Source organism: Brassica oleracea, chromosome C4 (assembly GCF_000695525.1).
Source record: "Brassica oleracea var. oleracea cultivar TO1000 chromosome C4, BOL, whole genome shotgun sequence".
NCBI classification, from domain to species: Eukaryota; Viridiplantae; Streptophyta; class Magnoliopsida; order Brassicales; family Brassicaceae; genus Brassica; species Brassica oleracea.
In genome coordinates, this window is record NC_027751.1 from 36,247,432 (window position 1) to 36,266,201 (window position 18,770).

Genomic DNA, 18,770 nt, shown 5'->3' on the forward strand with positions numbered 1-18,770 from the left:
AAACCTCGATTGCAATACTCCAAAAGCCCGTTCGACATCTTTACTGATGGATTCTTGACGTTCAGCAAATAGCTCTGCTTTAGGACCTTGAGGAAGTGGGATGGATTGGATAAATGTTGCCCAATTCGGATAAATTCCGTCTGTAAGGTAGTAGGCCATACGATAAGTGTGGTTGTTGACCTTGAACTTAACTTTAGGTGCTCGACCTTGTAAGATGTCATCAAAAACTGGTGACCGATCAAGAACATTGATATCGTTGAGGGTACCTGGTAATCCGAAAAATGCGTGCCATATCCAAAGATCCTGTGATGCCACGACTTCTAAGACAATTGTCGGCTTTCCCGAACCACGTGTGTACTGACCTTTCCAAGCCGTTGGACAGTTTTTCCACTCCCAATGCATACAATCGATGCTTCCTATCATCCTTATAAACCCGCGTACCTCTCCAACATTGAGTAATCGTTGAAGATCGTTGAAGATCCTCAGATGTAGGTCTTCGTAGATACTCATCTCCAAACAATTGTATTATTGCATTAGTGAAATTTTGCAAACATAAACGTGATGTACTGTCACCAAGTCGGAGATATTCGTCATATGTATCTTCCGATTGACCATATGCGAGCATACGTATAGCTGCCGTACATTTTTGAAGTGCAGATAGCCCGTTCCTTCCGCAAGCATTTCGTATTTGCTGAAAGTATGGAACTTCATTACTTATACGTTCGACAATGCGAAGGAACAATGGCTTGTTCATTCGAAAACGCCTCCTAAACATTTCCGATGGGTATGTGGGATTTTCCTTGAAATAATCGTTCCATAGTTGATTGTGTCCTTGTTCTCGATCTCTCTCGATATAAGCTCGTCTCCTCGGCTTGTTGGGGTGAGGATGAATCACTGAGTCGATGAAATTATCAACTACTTGGTCGACCATTTCTTCTAAAGCTTCATCAACTTCATCACTTGATGAGGAAGACATTGGGTGGTTTTTTTTTTTTTCCTAAAATGACAAAAAGAGATTTGTAACTAAAATTTAATTAATTGTACATATTTCTATAATTCAATTATATTTTTTCATAATTTTTTTTTTCATTAGTGTATCATTTTTTATCAAAATCTATTTTTTTCCATTATTCTATCATCTTTTTTCATAATCTAAATTTTTTCACATTATATCATCTTTTATCAAATTGTAATTTTTTTTTCATTCTTCTATCATATTTTTTCATAAGCTATATTTTTTTTCATTATTCTATCCTCTTTTTTCATAATCTTAATTTTTTTTTCACATTATATCATCTTTTATCATAATCTTAATTTTTTTTTTCACATTATATCATCTTTTTTCATAATCTATATTTTTTTTCACATTATATCATCTTTTATCATAATCTAATTTTTTTTCAAAATCAATAAACAAGCTAATACACTAACCAAGTACACTGGTACTACTCAAAGAAAGGAAAACAGATTGAATAAACAAAAATAAGCTAATACACTAACCAAATCAAAGCATTTCAGAGATTAGCTTATTCTTAAGAGCCACTTCATGATCAGAAAGTGTGTCTATGTTTTTGGCTAAGAGGCGATCTAGGATCTTTTGTTTGGATAGGGTGTTTTTCTGAGCTAGGATGGTTTGTATCCGATCAAAAGCTGCTTCGTTTGGCTTCTTGCGTTTGGCAGCTTTGCTAGCTTTAACACCCGGAGGCCTAACCTCTTCCTCGTCAGCCACCACTTGCGGACCACCTTCCTTACTTTTCTCCTTCGGCTGAGAGTGTGATCTCCATTTCTGATCGAACCGAAGTTCCCTCCAGCAATGTTCAAGAGTGAACTTGACATTATAGTCATTGAAGAAGATGTCATGCGCAGCCTTCATGACATCATTCTCTGTTTGGCCACTCGATTGCTCCTTCAACGCACTTTCATGGCATCCCACAAACCTGCAGACCTCCGCATTCACCCTTCCCCACCTATGCTTACATTGACTCCAGTGTCTTGGAAGGGAGCCAACGAGGTGATGACTCGAATTGAAATACTCCCCTATCCTCTTCCAAAAGGATCCTAACTTTTGTTCATTACTGAAAATGGGATCCTTGCTGGTGTTCAACCAAGCACTGATCAACACAATGTCTTCTTTGGTTGACCACTTTCTCCTTTCCACTGGTTTAACTAACCCGGGAGAGGTAACAGGTGCCTCAGCAGAGTCTACGTCTAGTGGTGGACTGCTCTGTGAAGCTAACATGTTAACAAACCTGGGAGAGTGTAGGGAAAAAGAGTCCATTTTCTGTTTTGGTTTTCTTTGATGTTTAGAGGTTTTAGTGATTTTTAAGGGTGGATTGTTTGTGTTTTTATAAGTGGATTCCCTATGTTTTAAACTAGTTTCGCTTAGATTAATTACACAGCAACAACCACAGTTAATTACACAACAACTAAATTTTAATACACAACAACTTATTCACAGTTAGCATTCATTACACATCAAATCAGGTTTATTTAACTCGAACAATTTTTAAACTTTAACCAATAAACATAACAATGAATGATAAAGCAAATTCAAGTACGAGTTATACTCTAGCTAGTTCAGATCATTTAAAGCTCTACTCAACCTACTTCAGTTCTAGTTAACGTCTAGCTACGAAGCAACCAAAACACGTAATTCTAGTTCAGTTAAGATGGAGTCTAACCTTTGGTGGTTATTCGAAGCAAAGCTTCTCCAGGTCAGCTACTTGCACCGTGAGGTTATAAACCTCCGCAGTGAGGCGATCAACCTGCCGAGTGAGCCCTTTAGCCTGTGCCTGCACATGGAAACAACAATGAAAATGTCTTATTCACATAATAAGTTATTAAAAAAAAATATGTAGAGAAAAATGTGACACAAAAAAAAAATTCTTTCGTAACCTCTAGTGTCTCAATCTGGTTTTCAGACTCGGTACGAACTTCATCACCTCCTCAGCCTCCTCCAGACGCTTAGTCAAGCTTTCGATCTGCTCCTGGATACCAATCACCCAAGGCTGACGATAGTGAAACCCATCAGCCTTGTTAAGAACCAAAAATATTTCAGCATACATATGTTTATAAACATAATGAATGAAAATGTTCTTCAGAGTCTTACCTCGTAGTTGGCGCAGGTGAAGAAACGCTTCCCAGGAAGAGTGTCGTACTCCTGCTTCACTCGAACCTCGTCGATGATTCTCCCACCACAGGAACACCTTCTCGGAATCCCGTATTCTGAATCGCAAGTGTATGAAAGCATGTTGATGTAGTCCTTTTGCCTCTTTGAATGCTTTCTCTCTTCTGAGAGATCCATCTGTAAAACAAATCGAATCTATTTTAGAACATTAAAATCCAAACAATATAATAAACAACCCCTATATCGAACCCTCTTGAGGATTTACAATTATTAAATGAAACCCCCGAATCAATTTAGAACCCTACCTCGAAATCCCTCTATCGATTTGAAATCTCAGAGAAACGAACCCTAAATGAAACGACCATGACGATTTACAGCAATTATTCGAAACCCAGATATCGATTTACATCCCAAACTCGAAAGCCCCAAATTGATTTGAAATCCGAGAAAATGGTTTCGAGTTTCGACCACAAAATCGACCCAATTCAACCCTCAATCTACTCGATACTCACCTGAGCAAGTGGAGAAGACACTCCGTCGTCGATTAGAACGAGAAAACCTCCGGGAGACGGCGTCGCACGAGAATCGCCTCTCACAACGAAACCCTAGCTTTTTGGCCGAGAAGAGCAAATGAGTCGATACACGGGGAAGCCCAACTTTCCTCCTCCTCTACGCGCTTTCGTTCAACAAATCACCACACGACGCGTGGCTTGAACCCGCTTCATACGATATCACTCGTAAGGCCCGGTTCATCAAAACGAACCCATTTTTTCTTTTCTTTTATTCATCGGCTCCTTAGAACTCGAGCCCATGAACTTCGTGCTGCGCATGGTCTTATATTGTTTTTTGCATAGAACCAAGAAGATATATTTTTAGTTTATTGTTCCTTTTCTACCCAACTACTTTTCTAGACTTCTACTGTTGAAGTTATTCTTCTCGAAAATAGTAACTCTTTTATTCAAACTTTGTTCTTTTTTTTTCAAAATAAACTTTGTTCTTTTAAATACAAAAAACTTTTTCTAGGAAATTAAAATGAGAATGTAATACGCGTCATACTTAGTGGGCTATGATGTGGGAATAATTTGGTTAAATGAGATGTGGAGGAAAAATATCTAAAGTCAATGAGGAAAAAGACGAACAAAAAAAATGCTATGATGAGATGAAAGAAGAGCCCTTAAAGAAAAAAAAAACCTATTTCGCAGCACATGTCTGGCCCTCTCTCTCTCTCAACACTCTGTCAAAATAAACGGAGCGGAGACAGAGTTGCCTCCACGTTTGTCCAGCCAAGAATCACGCTCCTTCGCTTTCACCACATTCCTTTCTGTCTTCCCCACATTCTTCACTACCTTTCCTTTCCTTTCTTCTTCTTTATGCTTCTCGATTCGTCCTCCACTGTTTGCTCTGAATTTCGCTTTTAGCTTCATCTGGATTCTTTTGGGCTCAGCTGTGAAATTCTAGGGCAGATCACTGTAGATTTTGGGATTTTTGATTTATTTTTAGGAGGTTTGACTTCAAAGTAGATAAAAAATGATCTGATAAGAAGAGAAGAGAGTTAATTGTTTTCCGATTCGTATTGGGAGAATGAGTTTGGTTCCTCCTCTGCCGATTCTAACTCCACCCTCCTCAAACTCTTCAACCACATCACCTCCTCCCTCATCCTCCCCTCCCACTACTCCCTCAGTTCCACCTCCCGTCACACCACCTCCTGCTCCGCCTGTACCACCATCGTCACCACCACCATCACCTGTTATTTCATCGCCTCCACCGTCTTCTTCTCCTCCACCACCAGTCGTCTCCTCCCCTCCTCCCGCCGCAGCTTCTTCTCCTCCTCCTCCTCCTGTGGTGGCTGCTTCCCCTCCTCCCTCAACACCACCACCAGCTCCTCCTCAAGATTCCTCTCCCCCTCCGCCTCCTGAGTCTTCTCCTTCACCTCCGGCACCAACAACAACAACCTCCTCTCCTCCGCCGCCATCAAACACACCTTCTCCCCCTAAACCATCTCCTTCTCCGCCCTCAGATACACGTTCTCCACCACCTCCGCCGTCAGACAAACCATCCCCGCCTCCTCCGGCTTCAGATCCCACAGATCCGGCTGCTCTAGCTCCTCCTCCAACTCCATTACCTATTGTTCCAAGAGAGAAACCAACTCCACCAGCTTCCACCAATGGAAACGGAAACAACACTTCCTCCTCTCCATCTCCCAGTGGTGGTGGTGGTGGTGGTGTTGGCGCTGGAGGTATCGCAGCCATTGGAGTGATCGTTGGATTGCTTCTCCTCAGCCTCTTTGTCTTGGCTCTGTGGTTCACTCGCAAACGCAAGCGAAAGGACCACCCTGGAGCCTTTGTTGGTTACACTATGCCTCCTTCCGGTTACTCCTCCCCTCAAGGCTCAGATGCAGTGCTCTTCAACACCAATTCTTCAGCTCCTAATAATAAGATGAGGAGCCACTCTGGTAACGACTACATGTACTCCTCCTCTGATTCAGGGATGGTCAGCAACCAGAGATCATGGTTTTCGTACGACGAGTTAGCTCAAGTTACTAACGGCTTCTCCCAAAAGAATCTTCTCGGCCAAGGAGGCTTTGGTTGTGTTTACAAAGGCGTTCTTGCCGACGGGAGAGAAATTGCGGTTAAACAGTTGAAGATCGGTGGAAGCCAGGGAGAAAGAGAGTTCAAAGCTGAGGTTGAAATCATCTCTCGTGTTCATCACCGACATTTGGTTACGCTTGTTGGCTATTGCATCTCGGAGCAGCATAGGTTGCTTGTGTATGATTATGTGCCAAACAACACTCTCCATTTCCATCTCCATGGTACGTTTACATTCTTTAAAACCATGAAGTTATCCTTTTTATGACTACTTAAACTTCAAAGCATTGTGTTTTTGCAGCTCCGGGAAGACCGGTTATGACGTGGGAAACTCGGGTTAAGGTTGCTGCTGGTGCAGCTCGTGGAATTGCCTACTTACATGAAGACTGTAAGTTAACTGCTGCTTTGTTGGTTTCATTTACGATAATGTAGTTTCCTTCTTATGTTATGTTTGTGCAGGTCATCCTCGGATTATTCACCGTGACATCAAATCTTCAAACATACTCTTAGACAACAGCTTTGAAGCCTTGGTAACATCATATTAGCTTTACTCTTTACTCATTGTAACGGATCTTGATTCAACCACACTGAACTCTTTAAGAAAGTTGTTTCCATAGGTTGCGGATTTCGGGCTAGCTAAAATAGCGCAGGAACTGGATTTAAACACACATGTTTCGACCCGTGTGATGGGAACCTTTGGGTATAAGCTCTTTGCTGTAATTGTGTGCCTTACAGAAGGAGGAATCGATTATTAACTGTCATCTTTTGGTTAGGTACATGGCTCCTGAGTATGCAACTAGTGGAAAGCTGTCTGAAAAAGCAGATGTTTATTCGTATGGTGTAATTCTCCTGGAGCTTATCACTGGTCGGAAACCTGTAGATACGTCTCAGCCACTTGGGGACGAAAGCCTTGTTGAATGGGTAAGTGCGAGTAGTTGCGTTAACATTAGTTTCTTGAAAGTCCTCGAGTGTTCTTTAATCTCCTTTGATTCGAAACTCTTTTCAGGCAAAGCCCTTGTTGAGTCAAGCAATCGAAAATGAAGAGTTCGGCGAGCTAGTTGATCCGAGGTTAGGGGGCAACTTCATCGCTGCGGAGATGTTTCGAATGGTCGAAGCTGCGGCTGCATGCGTGCGCCACTCAGCTGCAAGAAGACCAAAGATGAGCCAAGTGGTGAGAGCACTGGACACGCTTGAAGAAGCGTCGGATATTACAAACGGGATGAGACCAGGACAGAGCCAAGTGTATGACTCGAGACAACAATCTGCTCAGATAAGGATGTTTCAGAGAATGGCGTTTGGGAGTCAAGATTATAGTTCTGACTTCTTTGATCGGTCACAGTCACATAGTAGCTGGGGAAGTCGTGACACTCGTGACCAGTCCAAATTTGTACCTTAGTAGTTTTTTTTTACTACCTTAGTAGTTAATACTGTTTTTTGCTACTCTCTTCTTTCCCTTAAACATATTTTGTATATTGTTTGCATGATTTACAGTTTACATACTTATAAATTTGGTAGCCTTTGGAAGAAAAATTACATAAAATTATGGTCCTAGGTTTATATGGTAAACTAAGTAATAATTTCATAACTAGGTAGAGAGACCTGTGCCATTATCATAAAAATTATATAATTTACTTTATATTGTTGTGCCTATGTTGCCTAATGGAACATTGAAAACATGGTAATTATCATATGTGACAATAAAAAATTACGAATATAAAATTGGCAGATCAACAAAGACTTAAATTAGTAAGAGCCTAAATTTTAATTTTGCAGATTCGAGTATCAAATATAAGTGTTATTGATCAAGAGAGCTGAGACTACAACATGTTGGTTATGAAACTATTGTTCTAGCGGCTTAACTCTATAATCGAAACTTTGAATACTCGATCCCTTGTTATATGGTCTGGGTCCCCTTTTTAGTTTATTGTGTTTAGTCAAGAATTGGGTTAAATCATTCGATATCTTGAAATATAGAAAGATCTCCTTTTATTAGAAGTTTTCTATTTTACACGGGGACATGAGAAAAACTCGCCTCTAAAACCGAAAATCGTTTAGGTTCGTTTAAGTAGCATCCAGCTCATAAACAAGAGGAATAACTTTATAGATTAATTATCCCCAACAATCTAAATACCTAAAATTAAAAAAAATATACTCATTATTTTGTGTATTTATAGATAAAATAGTTTGGATACAATTTACCAAAACCAAATTGGATAAAAAAAATGAACCCAATTGGATAGTTTAGTTACTTGATAAAAATACATGAACCAGCATCAGATGTAACTGTTATCTTGTTAATGTCTGATTTCTATACATCAAACTCGAATCCCACCTAGACATAGAAGGATTTGACTCTAATGCCGATCCGATTTTTTGTAATATTCGAATGAGACCTTTATTTAAAAGTCGACAAATCGATATCCGAAAGAATCGATCCAGATCCCAACTGTTACTCGAATGCCCCAACTTATTAGTAAAAGATGTATTCAAGAAAGGTCAATAGAATTAACATTGTTAAAGAGAATATATCTTTTATTAATAGAGAATCGGTGCATAAGAGGATCGACATCCATAAGAACTACTACATAACTCTCTTAACAATATTATTTTAATCTATTAATTACATTTTATTTATTTTTGATAAATGGAATCATTATACAAAAAGACATGTCTCATTTGTGTTTCTTAAAAATTGGGTAGAGTTTCTTCTTTGAGATACCATTTCTCCTCTCTTTTTCTTACATTTTTCTTAATTTTTTTATTACTAAGAGATTCTATGAGAAACTCCCAGTAATGATGGCCTGGGAGCTTTGACAAAGGAATGGAATATGCGGATAACGATAATAGTTACAAGTGCGTAATCATATATATTGCGTGAAAGATTACCCAAGATTAAGTGTACTTAGCGTATGGATTATGCGGACAAGGAAATAAACTAAAAATTATAGAAAGTGGAAGATCCGGCGGTTTAGGATCTCTCCTCCTCTCAACTATATATCTCATTTTCCAAGGTAACATCAGTTTCTATAAGCAAATCAGATCTGATCTGAAAGCTACTGTTTAACCATGGACAAAGGCATAGGTCTTTACCCACTTCATCGTTGCAAAACCATTCACCTGGTTCGTATAAACTTATCCATAGAAGATATGTGTGGTTCAGGTTCTCTCTGCCAAGTTTCTGATGCATTTTTGTTTATATATAGGTGAGACATGCTCAGGGGATTCATAATGTTGCTGGAGAAAAAGACCATAGTGCTTACTCTTCTGAGGACTATTTTGATGCTCAGGTCACCCCTCTTGGTTGGCAACAGGTATATCTCTGTTCTGGTTTGGATTTAATGCTCTAGCAACGATGCTGATCTATATCTATGGCAGGTGGATCATCTACGGAACCATGTTCTAGAAACTCAACTCTTAAACAAAGTTGAACTTGTCATTGTCTCTCCCTTGCTTAGGTAAAACGTTTATTATGTGCCTCACATGTTCAACCACAACCACCTTTTTAATATTTTAATTGCTAATTGTTAATTGTTAATTGTAACCACCAAAAGCAAATGAAACGAAGGAGAATATCCATTCCATTTACATTATGCTAACATACTATATGAAAATAAAACGATTGTTTTCTTGTTGGTTCTTTTAAGATGTGATTTTTTCTTGTTAGTTTTCATGAATCTAGCCTTTGAAACAATTGTATTTTAAAACCATTAAATGCAGAACTATACAAACAGCTGTCGGTGCTTTTGGAGGTGGAGAAGATACTAATGGAGCTGATGCAACACCGCTAATGGTGGCCAACGCAGGGAGCAGCGACCGTCATGCCATTTCAAGCTTAAATAGCCCACCTTTCCTTGCTGTTGAGCTATGCAGAGAAACTATGGTACAAAACTAGTTTAGGATATTAGTAGTGAGCTAAGATTGATCAATATTTGAAGGCTTTTTTTATGAACGCAGGGTGATCATCCCTGTGACAGGCGAAGAAGCGTTACAGAGTACAAGGCTATGTTTCCTGCAATCGATTTTTCAACTGTAAGAACATCATATTGGTTACTAGTCAACATCTCTACTTGATTGTCGCCTAAATATTGTTGGAATGATTCTTATGCTTATGCTTATAGATTGAAAGCGACAAGGATGTTTTGTGGAAGCCTAGTCCAAGAGAGACCGCAGATGAAGTTGCAGCTAGAGGTGTAGAGTTCATTAACTGGTGAGCTCCATGGATACTGACTACATTCTTGTTTTTATTTTAGTTACTAATTATTTTCCTGTTGATTTGAAAATATATATATATATGTCATTCTCTTTGTGAAGGCTATGGACGAGGAAAGAAAAGGAGATTGCAATTGTATCTCACAGTGGCTTCTTGCACGGCCTTTTGAGCTCTTTCGGGAAGGATTGTGTCGACGACATAAAGAAAGAGTTGTCTATACAGTAAGAGATCTTCACGCACAAAACCTCAAGAAATTCATAAACTGTTTACTAATGAAACTCTGTAACATGTCTCAGCTTCAAGAACTGTGAGCTTCGTTCAATGGTTATCGTGGATCAAGGGTAGGCAAATTGGTAAAAAGTTGTGGTAGAATAGAGATTCAATACTATAGAAATAAGACTTGAGACTTAAAGAGTGTATGTGGTTTGCAGGAACTTGGGGACTGATTCTACAGAGACCACAAACTATTCTGGCAAGGTTCCTCAAGGACTTGATCATCCAAGCGACTAATCGATGACGAGTAAGAGATATAAATAACAAGGAAACACATGATGGCTCCATTGGAATATTATTTTGACATTTTCAGCTCGTATTGTATTTGATAAACATAAGTTAAATTTTAGTATTTCTGTCAGCTACTACATGATTTACTGATTATGCTGGTTGATTGAGGAAAATGAATAAATTTCAGAAGGTTCATTCATCAATGTTGTGGCTAAACAAATTTGGTGGAAGAGGTGTAAAGTATTCTCGTAAATTAGGGGGATTTTTCGTTGCATGTTCCTCATGAATGCACTAGAATTTTGGCATTGCATAGACTTGAAAAGAATGGAATCACCAATTGTAGATTTTGGAATTGTCGTTGATTCTATTGATTGTATGTAAGATATATATATATACATACAAATACTTACATCAGATCTTTGTATAGTTTAACAATAAAAGCTAGAATTTTCTCAATAGATGGAAGCCAAACAACCATACAAGCAAACCACAAAGCAGAGTCAAAGATATCCATTTAAATACATTTCTTGTTCGTAGCTTCATGCAAGTTACCAAAGAAACTCTTCTCAATCGAACATTTCATAAGGACACTCAACAAATACAAGTTCACATGTGGTTGAAGCTCGGGAAGAAAACGCCAACTCCTTGATCATGTTAAGGTGTGGAACAGAGTATTGTACTATATCAGCAAAGATTGTTACCTTCTCTAGGCAACAAGCGTTTTTCAAGATGTAAACCGCAATATCTCTTTCTTGTGCTCTCCCAAAGTACCCTGACCAGTTGAAAATTTGTAGACTCGACAACAGACATTGAGGAACTTGGCTAGGTTGTTTCCAGCAAACCTATCAGTATCCTCAACAAACCCATGAATCTGAGAACAAGCCAAACACGATAGAGAGACTACCAACAAAAAGGTTTTTTACTGGAAGAAACTTACTCCTGTGTGAAAGACGTCTAGTACTCGTAAGTTTGGAGAATCTTTGAGTAATTGGCCAAGAAGATCCGATGAATGATCTTTGCACACACATAGCTTCAGATGTTCAAGCTGGTTGAAATTTGAAAACAAAGCCACCACCATACACTTCATCCTCCCAACCTCTTTTTGGGATCTGGATCCGTTAAGATTATTAGTAAAAAATTCTACAGATGAGAGCAATGAAAGCAAATTACCTCTGAACATATTGTAAGATGCTTGACAGATGTGATGGATCCAATGACACTCTTGAGAACAAAGAACACAACATCCACATATGCTTCCCTCAGCTCAGGCATGTCTTTAATCTCAACGTCGTGTATCGAATTGTACCAGTCCTCGAGTTTGAAATACTTCAAAGAAGGAGTATCAATCACATACCCATCTATATAACAACACCAGCTAACAGAGAGTGATAGCCTCTGTAAAGTTGGGACGATAACAGTGATCTCTCCCATACTGCATTCACCACGTAATAGCACCGATAGGTCTTCGAGAACAGGACATATATCAAGAAGCCCTTGAAGGGACTCATCATCTTCGAACATAAGACAATGAAGACCCAAAGTTTTGAGAGAGGGGGAGACAAGCCGTAGAGGGAACATCCATGAGAACCATGCTACTGAGTTTCAAGATCACGAGCGAGTCACACGTATAAAAGCTGCTCGGAAATATATTTTGATCCATTGTACTATGATAAATATCCAAGTCATGTACATAGCGAGAAACTGCAATTTCAACCCACCGTTTGATATATTCAGGTTCAACGCTTAAATCGAGGGAGAAGCGTTCTATAACCGGAGCTCTATGTAACGGCAGATACTTATCGATAAATTCCCTAGGTGCAGAAGACTCTGAATAGTAACGTAAACTGCTGTACTCAAGTTTAGGCAACCACATCCAAAGAAACTGCCATTGCTTGGACAAGATGCTGGTAGAGACAGCAACTTTTGTCGGAAGAAAAGACAATATCTTAATCAGCAATTCATCAGACAGGTCATTGATACTTCTGGTTATATCTTTACAAACAGGAACTGATCGTCGACAAAGCTTGGATCTTTTTGCCTTCCTTTTTCTGATTCGGACATAATAACCAAAGAAACCCATCTGGACATGCAAACGATTTAGAAAACAAAACTAAGACTTGGCCATCAGTTCATAAAAAATAACATGTTCGAGCTTACAAGTCTAAGAGCATCATTATCGGTGAAACCCCTTTTTGGGTTTTTATTTTTTTTTTTTTTTTTTTTTTTTTTTTGTTTCAGCTGATTTAAAAAAAAAAAAAAAAAAAAATTTAAAAAATGAACCAATCGCGGGCCGCCACGTGTCGGTGGGGCCCGCAAACAGTTGACAAAACCCACCACGATCGTTTCTTCATTCACGCTTTTTGCAACCGGTTTTCAAGTTTTGTGGGACCCAAAACCTTTAAAACCCCTTTTGGAACCTGCAGTAATGCTGCTTTAAGACCTTTAACTAATGAGGTTTTCGTACACGAAGTTAAAGAGCCGATTAGCTAAGAAATGTACTCCCTTTCCAAATGTAACTAGTTCTACCAAAAAGAGTTGTTTCACAATATAAGTAGTTTACATATTTCAATGCATCTTTTCATTTATTGGGTATTGTGTGACCAATGAAATAATGTTAAGTTTTTTATAATTGGTTGAATTAATTGATTAAATGATATATTTTTTTTTCAAATTACATCTTCCTAAATATTTGTGCTTTTAAGCAAAACTACTTCATATTCATTTTTTACCTTTTTGGAGCGTTCTCTTTGCAGAGATTTGAAATAAGAATGGAATCTTCAATTAAATCTTATATATTAAAATAGAAGTCACAACGTTGATTCATATGTGATTTTTTAAAAAATGGACTTAATAGACCTATTCCTATAAAGTCATGTTACATTTAATCTCTAGTCTTATCATTTAAATTTTAGGCCTAACATAAATTTTTATTGGGCTATCAATAATCGGATTTAAATAATAGATGATCCATTGGATTTATAGAAGATATAAATTAAATAGATATAATTTAATGTTGTAATATTATATCTCCATATGTTAATTATTTAAAAATTTGTCAATGTTAACTTTTAAAATTATAAAGATTTTTTTTTAAAAACAAAAATCATATTATCTAACAATGACTAATCTTTACTACCTTAAACCAATGAAAACAAATTTTAAACTATATAGTTTATTTTAAAAATAAACAAAAACTAAATGTTTAGTTATTTACTCGATAATATAAATCTATGAAGCGAAAAGTTTAATTTAAAAAAAACTTTCTAATTTTGTGAAATGTTACAATATCTTTGAATATGACAACAAAACAATATTTTACTAATCTTTATATATATAGTTACAATTTTAATAATGAAATAATAATCCGAAAATATATATATAGAAGAAGATACAAATACATGTGAAAGTTTGAAACAATCTATTCAATGAAAAATATACCGTAAACTTATTATGTTTTAAAAATTGATAGACACATATATATTATAATATATATCAATCTAGAATTGAAAACAAACTATTTATATAAAAATAAATGAAAATAAAAATTCGCGCCGTTGCGCGGATCAAGATCTAGTCAAATATCAAGGGAGAAGAAGAGACGAGTAGAGTCAGAGTGAGGAATATTAGGATTTTCTTTTTAATTATGAAAAATTACTTTCAATTAAAATGCTGAAAAAATAGAGAAATTGTGCCTCGTATAGCCAATTCCCCCATAAACTAACTGATCCGTGCTTATTCACACACGAACTTTTTCACCATGCTAAAACCCCCACGAATAACTCAAATATTTGAATTACATACAAACTAACGATTTTAAACCAATTGACACAGAACCGTAAACGGTGTTATCAAGTCATTAAGATGTTTACTTAACTATTTAATTTCGGTTAAATAAAGAGAAGGACGACGTCGTTTTGCTCTTATTCCTCACTTTGGGATAAAATCAAAATTAGGGTTACGAGTGGTGGATTACGAAGAGGCAAAGGTAGAGAATGAGATAAACCAACATTTTTTCTCTGTGAAATTCTCAGAATTAGGTTTTTTAGTATCGTTTTGATGGTCTCTGCTTTTATTTTCCAGCGACGAACATGATACACCGATTAATTTCGGTTGTTACTTTGGTGGAAAGTTTGAGATGGTTGAATGGAAACACATGTATGTTGGAGGTTGTTATCGGGTCATACAAGGTCGAGCTATTAAGTTATTCCATGAGCTAATGAATCAGCTACCGATCAACATCTATGGGAAAAGAGTCTCGTTTAAACTCCCATATGAAACAATAGAGGAGCGTAGGTTATTGGCTAACGATGGTACTAACTTTAATAGAATGTGTGGAGCTTCAATGTGGAGTAGCACAATCGAGATATTTGTGGAGTGCGAGACAGAGAGAGCCGGGGCAAAGATGGAGGAAAATGAAAAAAATGCAACCCATGATAATGAACCAAATGATACAGAGAGATATGAATATGAGAGAGAGCCGAGGCCTCCATGTGATGAAGAAGCAAGAGTTGAGAGAATTGTGAGGGATTTTGTAGATGAAGAGGTTGATGAGTTTGCTACACCGGTCGGCTCAGATGATGATCAAGATGGTAACGAGGGAGATGGCTACCTCATATACAATAAAGGTAGTGGTGAGCTTCAGTTAAGATAAGCCTTTGATAGTCTAGAAGCTTTTAAACATGCGATGGTTATGTGTTAAAAATGGTTGGAATGTGAAGTATGTCCGTTGGGATAAAGACAAATCTGAAGTGAAATGTGCTAGTGAAGCAGAAGAAGGAGAGGAAGATTGTATCTGGAGAATATACTGCTAATTGCAAAGTTGTTTGTAGACGATATTAGAAACGATCCCAACATAAAGCCAAAGGAGACTATGGAAGATATTCAGAAGCGTTGGAAATTGACTGCGACCATGGATCAGTGTAGACATGCAAAGAAAAGGGCTTTAGAAATAATCAAAGAGTAGCATGATCAACAATTCTCAAGGCTTAGAGATTACCGGCTGGAGTTGTTAGAGTACGTGTGTCATGTTTTGTTTTTTTTAAGCATGTTGTTATGTGTTCTAAAACATATATATATTACAAGTGGTCATCACCAAAGTACATCATGAAAACACCAAAATAGCTTCGAATAGCCATAGCCGCCTAATATTACACAAAATATCATTTTCTTCAACACCTACATTACAAACTTATAGAACAAAACAAGTACAACAACACAAACTATCATGTTCTTTATCCCTTTCACCTCCATCTTGGAATCTTGAAGTTCCTTCTCAAAACCTCGTAACTCTTTCTCTAAACCAGTCACAACTGATTCACAAGCACAAGTGTCCATTATAAGAATCTCCAACTCCGAATTAAAGTTCTTATTATCCTTTACTAAGCTGCGTGAAGCTCTTTCAAGATTAAAAAATTTCATCTTCATATCCTCAATCTCTTCAAGAGCTGATCCATCCGCCCACTTGAACAAGTGAAACCGATTGTTCTACATCAAACAAACAACAATTTCAATTATATATTCATTTTTATATGACAAACAAACAATAATTTCAATTGTATCCAGCACAACAAAAGCATACGATTTTGTTAACAAACATGCAAGAACACTATTTTGTTCTCAAAATAGTAAATAAATATTAAAAATTTGAAAATAATTTCCAAAAGTATTTTCGAATTACAAAAAGAAAATTAAAAAAAAAACACTTCGGAAAAAACAAAAAAAAAGTAAAATTAAAAAACTTCGAATTTGAAAACATATAAACTAAAACTATTAAAAAAAAATTCTTCTTTTTCTCAAATTTTTATTTTTAAAATTTTTATTTTATTTTATTTTTTAATTTTTTTAATTCTTTTTTTATTTTTCTTTTAAGTTTTTTTTTTCATTTTACCTATCAAATGAAACATTTTGGTAATTTTCCTCTTCGTGATCTATTTTTTTTATCAGAGCTTGAAAAAAGTCTATTAATGAGAATTGCCCAAATTAAAAATGAGATAAAACATTTATGATCAATTTTGGTCAAAACATTTTGGTCCAAAAACATTTATAAATTAACTTTACAAGAAAAACCTTCGTTTAAGAGAAAAATATGACCATTACTCCAACCTTTTCACTTATATCACAAATTGTTTTTATTTTTTAATACAACCCAACTTAAAACAAGATAACGAGGATCAATTGAAACAAGTTTAACAATTTACAAAAGTGTTAAAATACCCTTCTTTGTCGCCCTCACCGAGGCTTGCCATAATGATCTGAACCGTGACATTCTTCTAAATATTTTTTTTTAAACGATAAGTATAAAATATACTAAAACTTTATTTGTGATAAGTTGTTTTCCCGTGACTTTACAGAAAATAGTATATAGATATATTATAAACACCTTCCAAAAAAATTTTCATCCAGAAATTTCTATCGGGATCACACATAAAAGAAAAAGAGGACGCCCACTCGGAGCACGCAACAAACCCAAAGGTGTGTCATTACTCTGAAGATATATTATTTTCTACTCCACAAGCATACTATTTTAAATTATGAATATATTTTGTAGTCAATCAGATATGTGATCTACCGACGTTCAAACCCAAATATTATGATTGTAAGTTTAAATAGATTATAATAATATATTCTTCATCAGTATCTATTGATAAATTAATTGAGTTTTCTAATTTAATCGTACAGGTGGCTGTGATAAATGTGACATTTATGGTATATAATCTTTTCAGCCTGAAAACATTATTATTCCTCAATGTCTTATGCTTATATTCTCTTAAATGGATCGCTTACAATTTAACCAGTGAGACATAAAAACGTACGAACGATGAGAAAAACCATCTTGCTATCCAAACAAACGTGATCCCTGCCACAACGTAAATATCTCTGTCAACCATAAAACACTTTAGAAATGATTACAAAAACTTATACGTCTCATCTGCATATGTTATACGCATAGGTATACATGCTCCACGAGAATCCCATGGCTTACACCCAACAAGAACTGCGAAGAAATGTACATATTTCAAACTAAATATTTTAAATCAGTGTCGAGAATGAGCACGATAATTTAGAAGCCAATTCGAATAAATGTTAGGTAATCCAGATGATAAATTTTGGTTGCTAATAACCTTCAATGCGGATTTCTAAAATCATAAAAGAATTTTTCCTTTATGAGTTTTCAAAATTATTTGTTCTGTGGCCATATAAATTATACGTGCTTCTGGTCCTACATATTACATGCAATCAAATTTATATTATAGCTCTTAGCAGATATTAAACGCGTTAAACTATAAAATATTCAACACACCATGTGTTAACAAATTGAAACACGTTTAAACACATATAAACGCTCCACATCTAAAGCCGAAGAAAACCCAATCGTAGAATGCACAAAATGTGGTGCATTAATGTGGACTTCGGAGAGCACTGGTAAAGACTCCAGAACAGGTGAACTAACATTCACAATTTGCTGTAACCATGGCCAAATAAAGCTTCCACCGATCAATTAACCCCCACCCCTGTTAGAAGAACTTCTTCAGTATAGGTGGTTTCGAGATACCATCCGAGTCTATAATTCTGTACTGGCTTTCACCTCCATTGGAATGAAGATGGATTATAGTGTGGTGAATGCTCCCGGACGTTATACTATACGGATCCAAGGTCAAACCCACCATAGAATTGACTCGCTTATACCGAGACAAGGCCGTCCCCCCGAATATCTCCAGATTTATATATTTGATACGGGCAACGAAGTCAGAAACCGTTTAAATGCGATGGGCCAAACCTCAACAGAAGGTAACCTTGACGAGACAACCTTAGCGCGCCTCATCGAGATGATTGACGAAAATAACTGTTTAGCTAAGCTTTTTCGACGGGCGCGCGACTACTACAAAGGCAGCGGGCAAGAGTTTAATATTAGGTTGCTCTCAGATAAAGGAAAAGGGAAAGAATACGATCTTCCGAGTACGAGTGAAGTCGCAGGCCTTATCGTAGGGGATATGTCATCAACAATTGGAGTACGAGATATAGTGGTCCAATTTCAATCTGACACTTTGCAGCAGATACGTGACTATCACTCTCTATACATGAGTCTCCAATATCCTCTTCTCTTTCCATATGGTGAGTATGGATTTCACCCCGAGATACCATTACATCTTGAGACAGGCACATCGAGAACAAGGCAATTCCTGACCATACACTGCTCAGATACATACACGTCTTAACCAAGGGATGACATTGGTTAAAGGCGGTCGTCTCCTCCATCAATATGCTGTGGACGTTTTTACGGCAATCGAAGAAGATCAGCTAAGATGGGCGAGGAATAATCAAGATGTTTTGAGAGTCGAGCTCT

At 36.9% G+C, this 18,770-nt stretch overlaps 3 protein-coding genes and 1 pseudogene across 4 annotated transcripts; 2 read left to right on the forward strand and 2 right to left on the reverse strand.

The window, feature by feature from the left end:
• Positions 1-1,504: 1,504 nt before the first annotated feature.
• Positions 1,505-2,239, reverse strand: LOC106338776 (glutathione S-transferase T3-like). The gene has a single exon (XM_013777675.1). The coding sequence runs from the start codon at positions 2,237-2,239 to the stop codon at positions 1,505-1,507; it is 735 nt and encodes a 244-aa protein (XP_013633129.1).
• A 2,019-nt stretch (positions 2,240-4,258) lies between these two features.
• On the forward strand, positions 4,259-7,247 carry LOC106342535 (proline-rich receptor-like protein kinase PERK8). Its single transcript, XM_013781503.1, has 6 exons — positions 4,259-5,936; positions 6,014-6,100; positions 6,172-6,242; positions 6,330-6,412; positions 6,486-6,633; positions 6,719-7,247. The coding sequence occupies exons 1-6, from the start codon at positions 4,709-4,711 to the stop codon at positions 7,106-7,108; spliced, it is 2,007 nt and encodes a 668-aa protein (XP_013636957.1). The 5' UTR covers positions 4,259-4,708; the 3' UTR covers positions 7,109-7,247.
• A 1,365-nt stretch (positions 7,248-8,612) lies between these two features.
• On the forward strand, positions 8,613-10,629 carry LOC106337583 (phosphoglycerate mutase-like protein). 2 transcript variants are annotated; one of them, XM_013776689.1, is made up of 9 exons: positions 8,613-8,832; positions 8,916-9,023; positions 9,088-9,167; positions 9,430-9,592; positions 9,667-9,741; positions 9,831-9,919; positions 10,024-10,143; positions 10,219-10,263; positions 10,354-10,629. In XM_013776689.1, the coding sequence occupies exons 1-9, from the start codon at positions 8,779-8,781 to the stop codon at positions 10,430-10,432; spliced, it is 813 nt and encodes a 270-aa protein (XP_013632143.1). In that variant the 5' UTR covers positions 8,613-8,778; the 3' UTR covers positions 10,433-10,629. The 2 variants fall into 2 exon arrangements, with proteins under 2 accessions (XP_013632143.1, XP_013632144.1); XM_013776690.1 differs by having other exon boundaries at positions 10,219-10,275; positions 10,354-10,445.
• A 254-nt stretch (positions 10,630-10,883) lies between these two features.
• LOC106338777 lies at positions 10,884-12,506 on the reverse strand (annotated as a pseudogene).
• Positions 12,507-18,770: the final 6,264 nt, after the last annotated feature.

What these genes read in the sequence shown, in the direction of transcription:
- LOC106342535 (XM_013781503.1), top strand. Translation starts at nt 4,709, where the DNA reads ATGAGTTTGGTTCCTCCTCTGCCGATTCTAACTCCACCCTCCTCAAAC. An exon ending in TCTCCATTTCCATCTCCATG is followed by an intron (nt 5,937 to 6,013) that starts GTACGTTTACAT and finishes GTGTTTTTGCAG; the next exon opens with CTCCGGGAAGACCGGTTATG. An exon ending in CGTGTGATGGGAACCTTTGG is followed by an intron (nt 6,413 to 6,485) that starts GTATAAGCTCTT and finishes TCTTTTGGTTAG; the next exon opens with GTACATGGCTCCTGAGTATG.
- LOC106337583 (XM_013776689.1), top strand. Translation starts at nt 8,779, where the DNA reads ATGGACAAAGGCATAGGTCTTTACCCACTTCATCGTTGCAAAACCATT. An exon ending in GTTGCAAAACCATTCACCTG is followed by an intron (nt 8,833 to 8,915) that starts GTTCGTATAAAC and finishes GTTTATATATAG; the next exon opens with GTGAGACATGCTCAGGGGAT. An exon ending in AAGAAAGAGTTGTCTATACA is followed by an intron (nt 10,144 to 10,218) that starts GTAAGAGATCTT and finishes AACATGTCTCAG; the next exon opens with CTTCAAGAACTGTGAGCTTC.
- LOC106338776 (XM_013777675.1), bottom strand. Translation starts at nt 2,239, where the DNA reads ATGTTAGCTTCACAGAGCAGTCCACCACTAGACGTAGACTCTGCTGAG.